The sequence below is a fragment of the Pelophylax lessonae genome (assembly GCF_965119305.1).
Source record: "Pelophylax lessonae genome assembly, chromosome: 7".
Lineage (NCBI taxonomy): Eukaryota > Metazoa > Chordata > Amphibia > Anura > Ranidae > Pelophylax > Pelophylax lessonae.
In genome coordinates, this window is record NC_138774.1 from 247251693 (window position 1) to 247267062 (window position 15370).

At 40.6% G+C, this 15370-nt stretch overlaps 1 protein-coding gene across 4 annotated transcripts in view; it reads left to right on the forward strand.

Annotated features, from left to right (window-relative positions):
- The window catches only part of SRPK3 (SRSF protein kinase 3), a 252684-nt gene that overhangs the window by 174473 nt on the left and 62841 nt on the right, over window positions 1-15370 (forward strand). For all 4 annotated transcript variants that reach the window (XM_082262612.1, XM_082262611.1, XM_082262613.1 and 1 more), the window contains exon 10: window positions 8356-8566. In XM_082262612.1, the coding sequence (XP_082118738.1) occupies window positions 8356-8566 (211 nt within the window). The remainder of the gene's footprint in view (window positions 1-8355; window positions 8567-15370) is intronic.

The window sequence follows — 15370 nt, forward strand, 5'->3', positions numbered from 1 at the left end:
GGGATTTGCTATACTGCATACCACAATACTGTCTTTCAATTTGGGAATGGTAATTATGAAGTCTCCTCAGCGAACCCCTAGTCCAATCCACACACATCCGCTCTGCCTCTTTACGGACTTAAACCTAAAATCTGTCCCTGTTACTACATCAAGATATGGACTGTTGTCCCAAGAGTCAGTGACAAGATGAAATTCATGTTGAATTGGGCTATATCTACTGGTCACATGGTCTGAGTGGGGTGAATGTGTGTTTGTATATTGTCATGCATGCGCAGCTGGCTCCCCCTCCGTCTTACTGACAACGTTGTCATTATTTTACCTTTGGTGTGGTGAAGGCGATTTTTATGCTGGTGTCCAATACTATAATTTTTTAACTCAGTAATTTTTCAATAAAGCTGGTTTAATAATCGCAGTGTGACCTTCTTGGTGGACCTTGCTTCTCCCTAATATAAGCAAGGAAATATGGTCTATTCGAGAAAAAACATTACATTACAATCGTAAATACATTAGCATGTCTCAGAGATTTTGGTTTTATGCTGTGTCTCATATATCAACTCAGGTATTGTTCCAGGACTGTTGCAACACAATGGTGGAAAGAAGATCATGCAAACAACAATATATATTGTAAAAAGCTGTAAGACAGCATATGAGGTATAACAGGGAAGATCCTGTATTTTAAAGAGATAAAGAAGGGTAAGCACCCAATAGCCAATATTACAAATCAGTATAAGTGATGGTATATCCCATCGTTAGTTACACTTACATATTAATAGATGGCATATAAGCAGTAACAGGCCAATAGTATAGGGCTGATAATTTAATGTCCATACACAAGAAGAGTGGACCTACAATGGCAAAGATATTTAATTAAGCATCAAATAAACCTAGCAATAGGCAATTGATGGTATAAAACTATAGATAAAAAGGCATAGTTTACCAATATATTACCACAGTGTCTTCTATGATCACTAGGAAGGAACCAGCCAAATCCACTATCGCATGCCACAGACAGAAACAATCCTTAGGTATACCCAATCACAAATAAAAAAACCGCCTGCAATAATGAAACAGAAAGAGATGTATAATAACCATAATCAAATCCAAGATGACATACAAAAAACAGCGATATGTGCCACATACCAAATGCCCTTTCCTCGTGGTCCACAGTCTCAACCCATCCACCAGCAATGACAAAAAGCAACTGCAACCTTATTAGTTATTTAGCCAGATATTGGCACCAATACATGTGATATCATCATCCTGCACGGGCACAGTCTGGATGCCGATTTGACAATAACATAAATTGCCCTAGCCTCTGCCCCCAGCGGCAAGTACGCCCAAGTGCATATAACTCAGCTGATAGCAAGAGACACCAGCAATCGACCTTCCAATGGGAGCTTAACTGGGACCTCCAATGGAGGCCGCCACCTCGCGACTGCGCAGAAAGAAATCTTCGACGCATAAGCGCAGCACAACGTAGCTCACGCACATGCAGCGGAGCCAGCACTCAGGGATGTAGGACTGATATAATAACGACACCAGTAGTAAACAGGCAAACCACTCCACCACCCCAGCACCGCCTACAAAAGGGGCCCTGGCTTACTATGGGTGCCAGACAGTTCTCTGCAGTGCCAGTACAAGAGGCATCAATGGGGCGCCTAAATCAAAACAGTAACCCACCAAACCTAGGAAGAGTTCCCATGTATCCACCACCACACAACTCCGCCACCATTGGGGGATGTAAATCCGCTCCCCAATACCCAGATTGAATCCATACAAGGGAACCTTACCAGGATAGGAAAAAATCAATGTATACATATATGTTTTTGTGATGTATCCGCAACACACTTACCTCCATCCTTTTGCATGGCCAATGGCTAGGCCAACCAGAGGAACACAACATTTTCCAATTAAGGACACCTGACTGACGATATGCCGCTATGCATATCAATATCAATAACATCTTATCTTATACAAATATAAAATGTCAAAAAAATCATAATTGTACAATACAATCATATCTCTACCTTTAACATAGCTACATTTCTATGTATATTTAGTATTGCAAGACAGAAATCTCATATATTTGCGACATCTATGGCTAAAGCTTATTGTCCTAAAGGAAAGGTTTAAAACTAAGAGCGTCATTTAAACCTGGCAGAGAGGTGGCATTCAGGTTAAATATCCACCTCGCCTCTCGTTTCCTATCAAAATTCCCTCCCCTTGGATTCCCAAGGACATTCTCCAAAAGAGTAAATTTGACCATTGAGGTGTCATGCCTTCCTATTGGTGTATATAAAAGGTTTTTCCTAATATAATCAACGGGATCATATATTCTTCTCCAAACATTTCTAGTTGTCTTGCCGACATAGAATGCACCACATCTACAGAACATAATGTAAATTACTCTAGAAGTCTGACAGTCCACATGATATCCTATCATATGTGTGCGACCATTAGGCAAGACAAAGGATGGCCCTTCTAAAATCCATTCACAATACTCACAGGCTCCACATTTATACATACCATTCCCATTGTCCTCAAGTGGAGGATTCCCTAGGAAAGGGCTTGGGACTAACCGGTCCTTGAGTGACCTACCCTTTCTTTAAGTAATTTGTATATACTCCAATATATTTGTGCAATATTGGATCACTGGTTAGGAGATGCCAGTGTTTACATATGGCATCTTCCACAGCCCGATGAGGACTGGAAAAAGTAGTGACGATCCTAACTGTCTCTAGTTTTTTAAATTTCTTTCTTTCCAAACAACATACAGTATCATGCCTGTCCTATTTTTCTTTGTGATAAGCTTTCTTTACAGTAGTTCTAGTGTATCCCCTGCACAGCAACCTAGACCATAGTAATTTTTCCTCATCCTCAAACTTTCGTCATACTATGCCGCACAGATACACAGAGGCAGAATCATCGGCAAAGATGTCTCGCTCCCATCCCCCCCCCCCCCAGGTACAGGTTGGCATAGGGTGGGGCACAGCATGTCCCCATCGCAACCCCCTGCACCTGGAGGTGGTAAGAGCCAGCAAAAGTGAAAACGTTCTTAGTCAGAATATGCCAAAGAATATGCAAGATAAAGGCATTATATGGTTTGGATGATAACCCTCTCATTTAGAAATTGTTCTGTTGTGTAAATCCCCAAGTCATGGGGAATACTACAATAGAGAGCCTCTACATCGATGGATACTAAAAGACTATTAGGAGGTATTATCACATTATGCAATTTCCTTAACAGGTCCATGGAGGCTAGAATGGAGTGGAGGCTAGAGACATGGGGACGCAAGAAAGCATCCACCAGATGGCTCTCGTTTTCCATTTTTGCCCAGATTCCTAAAATAGGTTGACTCAGTCGTTTATGCAAATTCTTGTGCGTTTTCAGTAATGCATAAAGAGATGGAACCCTAGCGTATGGAACCTGAAGGGCCTCATAAACATCTTTATCAATAATGCCCTCCCTATATGCATCACCGATCAATGTTTCAAATTCATTATGATAAACTTGAATCTTCCCCTCTGGAATTTTTTTATACCAATCTTTATTGGAGAGGATCTCAAGGAACATGCGTTTGTACATTGGTGTATCCACACTTCCTCCTTTATCCGCCATCTTAATAGTTAGATTTTCATCACTGTAATCTGCCAATAGCCTGCCACTGCTGTGGTGATATATTGTTTTGAGGAGGGTTGCTGAGGTCTAGTCCTTTAATTTCAGAGGTTGTTTGGGACAAGAATGTCCAAATGTTTAGATTAGTTTGTAAAAGAGGGAACTTTGTAGACTTTTCTCTTTATTGTTGATGGCAAATTTGGAGGCTGTGTCTGAGAGGAGGATCCCGGATCATCTTCAGGGGACCCCCCTCTCCTCAGAGTCCTCCGCTGTCATTTCATTATCACTCAGTCTCTTCTTTATTGTTGATGGTAAATTCAGAGGCTGTGTGTGAGAGGAGGTCTCCAGATCTTCTCCAGACGAAAACCCTCTCCCCAGAGTCCCCCGCTGCCATTTCACTCTCACTTAAAAGGTCTGTTAGGTCCTTTAGAGCCATGAAAGCTCTAACTGTAAAACCTTTCCACTACTCTTTCCTGTTTTTTCTTTTTCTCTTCATTATCATATAAATATTTGTATGTGAGCCGACGTGCAAACAAGTTGAGATCTTTTACTATTTCAAAACCATCCATTTTTGTCATAGGGCAGAAACTTAAGCCTACATTCAAAACCTCAATTTCAGTGAATGAAAGTCTCTGTAAAGATAGGTTTACCTATCTTTACAATTTGTTTTTTAATACATATCGGTCCAGAGTGTGAGGGGCTATCTTTTTGTTGGTATTGTCCAGTTTTGGAAGATGTGATAAAAAATCCTTCTCATTAGTGCCTTTTTGGATCACCCCGGAAGCCCCGGGGCATTCCCATGTATGTCTGTCCTTTGTGTTAAGAAAGTTTAAGACTATCATTCTGATCCCCGAGAGGATCCACACCCAGTGACCCATCACCAATTCAACACCCGTGTCAGAGTCAGAAATAGTGTCATGTGTGTGCGCTTAAGTTCTTTTCTTACCATTAGTATCACCCGTAGTGTTACATTTTCTAGAGCCTCGGTGTCTGCCTCTACCTTTAGACTGTCCATCATAGTATGCTGGTACAGATATATAGATAATATACTGTTGGTATGGAATTCCGATCGAAGAATGTTAGTCTATGGGATATCTTGCTGTGAATAGATTTAATTTAAAGTTCACAATGCAATGTGATGACTTTAGTTTACTCTTTTTAGATGTAAATACATTTAAGCAACCAAATGGCACAATAGGTACATCTCTGTTTAGAAAACCTACCGCTGGAAACACAATACTCCATGCGGCTAGTGCCCATCCGCAACCTTTAATTAGAAGTATACCATATTCTCAATATTTGCGAATTAAACAAAATTGCTCTACTGAGGAAAAGTTTGACAATGAGGAAAAATTACTGAAGTCTAGGTTGCTGTGCAGGGGATACACTAAAACTACGTTAAAGAAAGCCTATCACTAAGAAAAACAGAAGGACAGGCATGATATGTTGTTTGGAAAGAAAGAAACTAAAAAACTAGAGACGGTTAGGATCGTCACTGCTTCTTTCAGCCATCATCGGGCTGTGGAAGATGCCATACGTAAACACTGGCATCTCCTAACCAGTGATACAACATTGCACAAATATATTGAATAGTATCCACAAATGACTTATAGGAAGGGTTTGTCATTCAAGGACCTGCTGGTCCACAGCCATTTCCAAGGGAATCCTCCCCTTGAGGACAATGGGAATGGTATGTATAAATGTGGGGACTGTAAGTGTTATTATACATCTCTTTCCATTTCATTATTGCAGGCGTTTTTTTATTTGTGATTGGGTAAACTAAGCATTGTTTCTGTCTGTGGCATGCAAAAGTGGGCTTGGCTGGTCCCTTCCTAGTGATCATAGTCAAGACACTGTGGTAATACATTGGTAAACTATGCCTTTTTAACTATAGTTTCATACCATAAATTGGCTATTGCTAGGTTTATTTGATGCTTAAATAAATATCTTTGCTATTGTAGGTCCACTCTTCTTGTGTATAGACAATAAATGATCAGCCCTATACTACTGGCCTGTTACTGCTTATATGCCATGTATTATTATGTAAGTGTGACTAACGATGGGATATAACATCACTTATAGTGATTTGTAATATTGGTTATTGGGTGCTTACCCTTCTTTATCTCTTTAAAATACAGGGTCATGCCTGTTATACCTCATATACTGTCTTACAGCTTTATACAATATATATTGTTGTTTGCATGATCTTCTTTCCACCATCCTTGCGCAACAGTCCTGAGACAATACGTGAGTTGATATATGAGACACAGTAAAATACCGAAATGTCTGACATATGCTCATGTATTTACTATTGTAATGTAATGTTTTTTCTCAAATAGACCATATTTCTTTGCTGCCAAGATACAAAGGTCCTGAGGAAGCGATTATGTGAAACGCATCGACCTCTTGGAGTACATAGCAAAGATATGTCAATTTTCATACATATTACGTGTATTGCCCCACAGTACTATAAAAATATGATTTTGTGAATGTTTTTTGTTTCTTTTGTAGATTTGCAATAAACATCGTTATTTTATTATAATAGGTGGTTGTCCTTCCCTCTGTACCAGTAAAGTCCAAAACCTTATAATTTGTTAATTTTCTCACTTGTACATTTTTTATTAAGGGTTTGAGATAAGTCTGTACAACAAAAGTATACATTATAATCATGTAATTTAACAATGTAGGAAAAAGTAGGGTTCTTACATAATTTTTAATACAAATATATAGCAATCACAATCTTTTATCCCTATTTATCTGCAGTACCCTACTTCTATTCCTATACAGCCAACTTGTCTTCATGATAAAGATACACATAGTACAGTCTCTTCCCACCCCAATTTTCCCAATTTTCCTTCTTTTATACCTACATAAACAACCCTCAAGACCCAAAAAAAAAAAAAAAAAACCCAGAGGGGAAGGAAAGAGGGGAAAGGGAAAAGAAAAGAAAAAGGGGGGGGGGAAGGATATTGATCCCTTCCATTTCCTGGCGGGCAAATGTTACCTCTACCCAAAGAAAAATACTCAACGCTTACATCATACTTCCATTCAATTTTTCAATCTAGTAGTGCTATACCTTCTCTCGATAAGATAAATAGATTCCATGCTCCTCACGTCTCTATATATTTTTCCCTCTTATGTTGAGCTGTCATTACTAAATCCTCCATTTTGTTTATTTCCTCTATTTTCCGAATCCAACCTGCTATTATTGGAGATGTTTGTTTTTTCCAGCTAAGGGGTATACAAAGTCTGGCCGCATTTGCAAGATGACATATTACCAATTCTCTATATTTCCTCATTGATGAGTTATTTAGTTGTAGAAGAAAACCTTTGGCCTTATTTCATCGGTGACACGGACCCCTATTGAACCGAACCCTGCCTTAGCTCTCCTCACCCTAGATATTGATCTGATCACTAACAAAGATAGGTGGGTTACAGCACATATACTATTGGCCGCTAGGGCCACCATCACTAGGAGATGGAAAAATACGGAGGCTCCAAATGTGTCTGAAGTGGTGACATCAGTGAATCTAACATATGAATATGAGAAATCACTGGCGCTACGCTCTAATTCTATTCCTAAACACAATAAACACTGGGACCCATGGATAATTTGGAATGACAATTGATAGTTGATTGTATTTGCTATATCTTGTGACTTATTATGACATATCTTGTGGTTGCGATGTGCATTACTTTTTTGTTATATGTTGACTTGTTGAATGCATCTCTTGTATCTGATATTTTAAAACCAATAAAAATTATTTGGAAAAAAAAAAAAAAATAGTTTCTTGATATTTAGTACATATAGAGGATTTATGGACAAGGTTGATCATACTCTGACGCTGCTCCGGTGAGAAGGAAGGAGACAACTCCCTCTCCCATTTGTCAAAATAAGATAATTGATATTGCCTTTCAGGTGTATATCAGATCATATATTTTGGATATCACGTGTTAAATATTTCCTGTATCTGAGCAGTATCTTTCAAAGGTTGTCAATTGACAGTTATAATTCTGAGGGTTAGGGATTGAGCGAAGAAAATTTGATAATTAAAGTGCGTTCCAGAAGGGAAGTCTGAAAACATCCATCTCATTCATTAATGTCTCCAGGGAAGGCCATTTATCTTCCCTTAAGAAATGTACAGCTTGGAAATGACCTGTCATACTGAGAGATCTAAAAGATTGTGCCTCCATGCCTATGGGAAATTTTGGGTTCCCCAAAATTGGGAGTAATGGCGAATCATATGTAGATAAAGAATTCTGGAAGCATAGTTGTGAGCAAATTTGTAATGTCGTACCAATTAACTGATGTGATTTCAACTTAATTTGTTAATTGATACTTTTTATTAATGTCCATATTATTATTTGTGTAATCAATCCCCAATTTTCTTACAGTACCAGCTTTTCTAGTAAGGAAAATGGTAGTGATAGCGTGGGAATCAAACCTATAGATTCCTTGCTAGAACGGTTGGCTAGAAAATGACTGGAGAAGTTGGAGAGTTCTCACAGTTTTATGGTTGTTAGCTGATTTTGCCCTAATCTGCCCAATCAAACAAAGATTTTCTTATGTTTGTGAACATTCCTAGAAAGAGCTAGTGGGTTGTCACATTTGGCCAGGTTTAAAAATGCATAATCAGTTTGTGTATAGATTTATTTGAAAGAAATCACGTATACTTTGTTCTTCTGAAAAAGATGACATTGCTGATACGTCTATTATTTTCCAATGACCATCCTCTTAGAATGGAAAGGTATCTAAAAACAAAAAGAAGAAAATTAAACGGCAACAAAAGCGCCAGCAAAAATTGCTAGAAGAGCGACTGAGAGATATTAACAACATGGAGGAACTAGGATCTAGTAACAACTGTTTCCTAGATGACTGTTACCTGAAGCACAATGGTCAAACCTGCAACTGCCACCAGCAAAGTCATGAAAATGTTGACAGGATGGAGAGTGAGTATCATATTTTACTATTATTCTATGTTAGTAAAATATAGGTTTATGATAAATCTAACATCACCAAAATAGTAAGAATAACTCCCAAGGGGAGGGCTCGATTACGTTAAGGATATAAGGATGAGAGAGTGTGGTAATTATACCAGTGATGAGGCTGTATACCAGCGTTAATTTACCTTTTGTGTACGCTACATGCAATTTATAGTCTGGTGCACTGCAAGTACTTTAAACAAGTGAGTGTATATCTGGAAGTTTTTGTATGGCAATACACTATTTTTCTCTTTTGTTCATTGAAGGACACAGCTCCTGATTCTTCTTAACCATTAGTTATACTGCCCCCTACAGGAGTAGGACACAGGAAAAAGCTTGACTACACCTATGGGCAGTCCCAGGGGGTATACACCCACTCGCAGCTATAGGCACTCAGTTTTGTTACAAACAGTGTCAGAAGAAAGCCAGCTCCACAGAGGGGTGGGTGCTGTGTCCGTCAATGAACGTCAGAGAAATGGATTTTACGATAAGTCAAAAATCCCATTTTCTCTCTCGTTCATTGACGGACACAGCTCCTGATTCTTCTTAACTATTGGGACGTCCCAAAGCAGTGTTAAACATGAGGGCGCCCCTCCTTTTCCCCTAGCCGCTCTAAAATTTTGGTCAATGTGGGTCTTTTGCCCCCCCCCCTCCCCGGGTGAGGTGATTAGCTGGCTTTGCCACATGCTCTTAAGGGGGGCTGGTTGGAGTTGCTGCTGACCGGGCTGCTGACTTGGTTTTCCTGGTGCATAACTGGGGGTTGAGCAGGGTTCCCTGCCATCCTGGGGGTTAGTGATTAGAGCAGGGATGTCCTCTGGGTTCCCTGCAGTGGTTGTTGGGCTGGGGGAGCAGATGTTTTTACCATCTGCGGGTACACACCTCACATGGCCGGATCTGGCCAAAAATGTAGACTGTGGCCTACTCGTTGAAACCTATGTGAGACGGCCTCCCGTTTGGGCATCTGCCTTCCCCTACGCTGCCCCTGGGTCCTCAAAAGTTTAGGCCGCAGCATGCGCCCTACTGGGCCGAGTCGGGCGCCGACATTGGGGGGCAGCCCCAGTGCATGTAGCTGAAGCCCCTAGTCTTCCTTTGGGCATCTGCCAGGCTGAGGATCCGTGCAATGATGTGTAAATCTAGGGCCGCGGCTTGCGGCTTTCAGCCTGCTGGGCCATATGGTCAGGTTGGCACCTCCTTTGGACCGGGTGGCACTTTATGGGCGCTTCATTTTTAATGACAGTCTTGCCGCCATTATTGTGTGGGGCATCTGCCTTGTTTTAGGGAGGGTACCCTGCCTGCGCATGCGCGTCACGGCGGGCGGCTCCCAATTAAGGGGGCTATGTCCTATTATGTCCTCTGTGGAGGGCTCAGAGGGTGACCCCCCTTGTTTTTTGCGGGGTCCAATAGGTGGTCCATTTGTGGACCCTTGGCCGGTGTCCCCTTTGCTGGATCGCAGTGGGCGGCCTCCCCTGATTGTTATGTTTTCGAGGTGTGCTTAGATAGTGAGGATGATTCCTATGCTCCTTCTAGCCACGCTTAAATAGGTGCTGGTGGATGCACTGTTTGTGTCAGTGTGTGAAACTATAAAAATGGATCTCAAGATTAGGGATCAAACGTCAAGGCCTCCACCAGAGGTTCCAAGAGGACCTGGTCTGGTAAGCCACGAGCGGACTTTTCCAGACCTGCAGACAAGGCTGCCTCTGCATGAAGGGGGCGCCCTCACTTGTATCTGGGGTGGGGGGACATCTTTGTTGGTTTCCGGATCCATGGATCTCCCTGGTACAGGTCAAGCGGGTCCACAAAGTTATTCGGTCAGGCTACAAGATCGAGTTGGGTCTTGTCCTCTGGAAAGGTTTTTTCCCTTCCAACCTGCACTTTAAGGGGAGATTGTTCCGGTTTCTGACTTCGGAACCTTTTCAAGGGTTTCTTTACTCAAACCTCTTTACAGTCTCCAGGAAGGAAGGCAAGGTACGTCCAATTCTGAACCTCAATGCGCTAAGCTGATTTGTGTGAGTACAGAAGTTCCGCATGGACTCCATTCACATGGTTGTGACATCCCTACATCAGGGGGATTTCTTCTTGCTTATTTCAACATCAAGGACGCCTACCTGCACATTCTAATATGTGATGGTCGTCAGCGCTTCCTTCGTTTTGCCGTTGACGAGAAGCATTATCATTTTGTGGCGCTGACCTTTGGTCTCCCCTCCGCACCTTGGGTCTTCACAGGAGTGATTTTTTTGAGTCGGTGGGGGATCGCGGTACTGGGATACCTGGATGATCTTCTTCTGCAAACAGAGTACCCGACTGCTCTGATAGACTTCTGGAGATTGCTCTGCGAAGTCTGAGGGAGTTCGGTAGGATCCTAAAAATTCAAGAGTCTGCTTTGGTTCTGTCCACAAAAAAAATGGCCTATCTGGGTCTGACTCTGGACTCGGCCTCAGCCAGAGTGTTTCTTCCTTTGGAAAAACTTCAGACATTGCAGGAGGCAATTCAGCTTCTTTTGTTCAGCAGATTACAGTTGCTGGCTTTAACGGCTTGGCTGTTGAATGCCAGGTTCTGAAGGGTGGAGGTTTGTTTGAATTTGTAATTCCTACGTTGTAAAAAGCTTGGAAATCTGCCTCTAGGAAGATCTACTATCGTACATCGTACGTGGAAGATGTACTGTACATTGCGTGGTGTGAGTCTCTTGGGGTTCATCCTTGCTCCTTCCCAGTGGATCAGATCTTAACCTTCCTTCAACAGGGGGTTGAACAAAAATTGGCCTTGAGTACCATCAAGGGCCGGGTATTGGGTTATTGGCGTTTTTTTTCCAAAAACCTTTGGCCACACACTCCCTGGTGAGTACCTTTTCTTCAGGGTGTCCGACATTTGGTTCCTTCAGTGTGGGCTCGGTTGCTGCCCTGGAATCTTAATGTGGTGCTTTCAACTCTGCTGAAGCTTCTCTTTGAAAATATTTGTGAAGTTTGCCTGCTAATGTTGCCACAGAAGGTGGCCTTCTTTTGTGGCTATCATCTCTGCATGCAGGGTGTCGGAACTGACGTCATTATCCTGTCGTTCACCTTATAGTGCTTCACAAGGATAAGGTGGTGCTTTGCTTCTGTCCGTCATTCCTTCCTAAGGTGATCTCTGACTGTCATTTGAATGAAGACATTGTGTTGTCTTCCCTGTGTCCCAGACCTAAACATCTGAAGGAAATTGCCTTGCATGTCTTGGATGTGGTCCAGGCAATTAGGGTGTACCTGGCAGCTATGGAGTCTGTTAGGAAGTCAGACTCTACTTGCGCTCACAGATGGACCTCACAAAGAGTTGTCCGCTTCTTCTGCGACCATTTCCAGATGGGTCAGACAGACGGTGGTTCAGGCCTATTGCATCCGGGGTCAGGTTCCTCCTTTCCCTGTTTAGGCGCACTGTACTAGGGTGCTTATCGTCTTCTGGTCTTCAAGGCTTCCGGTCTTCAAGTTTTAGTGACGCCGGTTTTGCAATGCGGCCACCTGGTCGTCATGCACGTTTTTACAAAGTTTTTTGTAAAGTGGTTGTGTTGGCATCTGCGTATGCTTCTTTTGGTCGCAAGGTTTTGCTGGCTGCTGTTTAGGGGACCTGGTCCTCTTTGATGTTGTATTGTTTTTCAGGTGAGCTCCAGTTGTTTATGATTGAGCTCTAGGTTACCTGGTTGGCTATGGGTATTTTTTTCTGATGTTTTGCCATTCCTCATGTTTAACACTGCTTTGGGACGTCCCAATAGTTAAGAAGAATCAGGAGCTGTGTCCGTCAATGAACAAAAGAGAAAATGGGATTTTTGACTTATCGTATAATCCATTTCTCTGATGTTCATTGACGGACACAGCACCCACCCCTCTGTGGAGCTGGCTTTCTTCTGACACTGCTTGTAACAAAACTGAGTGCCTATAGCTGCGAGTGTGTGTATACCCCCTGGGACTGCCCATAGGGGTAGTCAAGCTTTTTCCTGCCTAGGGTCCTACTCCTGTAGAGGGCAGTATAACCAATGTTTAAGAAGAATCAGGAGCTGTGTCGGTCAATGAACATCAAAGAAATGGATTTTACGGTAAGTCAAAAATCCAAATTTTTAGGTAAAGCACTATGTTTGGCGATTTCCCTTTCCATTTGTGCTGCTGACTGGAGACATCCAGGGATTGTGCATTAGCATGAGAAGCATTTGAAATCCACAATCAGAAGCTCTTTTAGTTGACTGAGAGGGATGCAAGTCTATAATACTTACTTGTACAGTCCTATATCCTAGGTGAGAATACATCTGATGGAGGGAGCAGAGGTCATTGATTTGTTTTCAGCACTATTTAGTGGACCTACAAGGAATTACATAAAGAGACACATGACTTCTTTAAAACATATATGAACTATGTTTTCAGGGACTTTGTTTTTTAATTTATGTTATATAATGCAACTTTGATTTAATATTATTATGATTTAGAACACTGATTTTTGCATATTAATGTGGTAAATTTCATACATCAGTTTAAATTGATATTAGTAAAGTAGTTAATGAAGACAGTTTTACTCGCGCCTAGGTTGCGTATTATTAAGGCTGGGGAAGCTGCAAATAGTCAAGTGAACTATTAGATAGTTGACTGGAAATGTGAGATCAAAAAAATGTTTTTACTGCGCTATCCTTGTATGGTGTTATAGTGATGATTGCAAATTTGCCAATGTGAAGTGATTCAATTAGCTTATCACTAAAAAGTGCATATGTGCAAAAAAATTTTTTGCATAAAACAAAATAAATATTGCATAAACACGTGGTATCAATTATACACACAATATATCACATAAACTGGATGAAATCCTAAAACTAAAATGTGCAAAAAACAATTTGTGCAAAAAACAATTCTGTGCAAAAGAACAATCCTTTATGCTATATGTATCTTCAAAAATCAGTCCATAGTGCTGGTATTAAAAAAAAGAAGAAGAAAAAGTGCAGCAGTGCTTGTGAAGTCCTATTATAATCGTGACTTTTTCGCTTCACCGCAAAGTGCTGTGTGGTAAGGTAGCTCACTTACCAGATGTTGTGGACTCTTGTGACATAGGCCAACAAGAATCTATCTGCGCTTGGTTATTATGCCGACTTCACTGTTGGATGGGATCCTGGAGGTTCTGATGTGAGCTCAGAGCAAGAAAGAAAAAAAGCTCCTCATGGTGTAGAAGGTTAACAACCTTTCTTTTGTGCATTCACACGAAACATCAATCCACATAAAATATCCATAAAACTGCAGTGGTTAAAAAAATCTTCACTCCAAAAAACACCAAGCTTTTAAAATTCAAAAATCAAAAACGTGAGAACTCGGCGTGCGGTCCAGCGGTCTGCTCAGAGCGAGGCAACGTGCGTACCAACTTGACGCGTTTCGTCAGAGATGTGACATCTTCGGAAGTGGTCTTTTATAGAGATTGTTTATATTTGGACGCACGTTTTTGATTTTTGAATTTTAAAAGCTTGTTGTTTTTTGGAGTGAAGAATTTTTTAACCACTGCAGTTTTATGGATATTTTATGTGCATTGATGTTTCGTGTGAATGCACAAAATAAAGGTTTTTAACCTTCTACACCATGAGGAGCTTTTTTTCTTTCTTGCTCTGAGCTCACATCAGAACCTCTAGGATCCCATCCAACAGTGAAGTCGGCATAATAACCAAGCGCAGATAGATTCTTGTTGGCGTATGTCACAAGAGTCCACACCATCTGCTAAGTGAGCTACCTTACTACACAGCACTTTGCGGTGAAGCGAAGAGTCGCAGAAAAAGTCACGATTATAATAGGACTTCACAAGCACTGCTGCACTTTTTCTTCTTCTTTTTTTAATACCAGCACTATGAACTGATTTTTGAAGATACATATAGCATAAAGGATTGTTCTTTTGCACAGAATTGTTTTTTGCACAAATTGTTTTTTTCACATTTTAGTTTTAGGATTTTATCCAGTTTATGTGATATATTGTGTGTATAATTGATACCACGTGTTTATGCAATATTTATTTTGTTTTATGCAAAAAAATTTTTTGCACATATGCAGTTTTTAGTGATAAGCTAATTGAATCACTTCACATTGGCAAATTTGCAATCAGCACTATAACACCATACAAGGATAGCGCAGTAAAAACATTTTTTTGATCTTACATATTAGTAAAGTGCAGCACAATAAACTGTGTAACTTCTGAATTTACATTTAATGTACATGCTAAAGCTAATGTACGATTTTAGTTGGTTTTAGTTCTACAATATTTATGGCACAATGTATTTTAAATACGTTTCCTCACAAAGAGAAATGTCTTCTGGGTAAATACAGTTTCATATAGGGTCTGTAAATAAATGCTCAACAGCAAGACCACATATTTATTGAGGCATCTCAATAAGAGTGATGGTGAGAATTTTAAAGAATAAGTTTGTTTAGAACTAGGGATTAGCTTTGAGCTATGTATTTAAGTGCTGGGTGGGTGCGGGTTAAAGTATAACTAAAGGCAAAACTTTTTATTTTAGTTTTGGATAGCGTGGAGAGTGGTTAAAATCCCTGTCAGTTTTTATTGCTAAAAGGTTTTGTGACATTAATATTAATTGTACCAACCAATAATCAATTCCACAGTAGTGCAACCACTGCTACTATGCAGTGGACAATATATATCTGCAAATGATATAATAAAACTTTGAAATAACACAAAATCCCCATTGATGAAGTTGAAAATGACGAAAAGCTTCAGGATGTTGCTATATGCAGAGCTTGGTTCATGTGTTGATCTTGGGAGAGTGTGGAA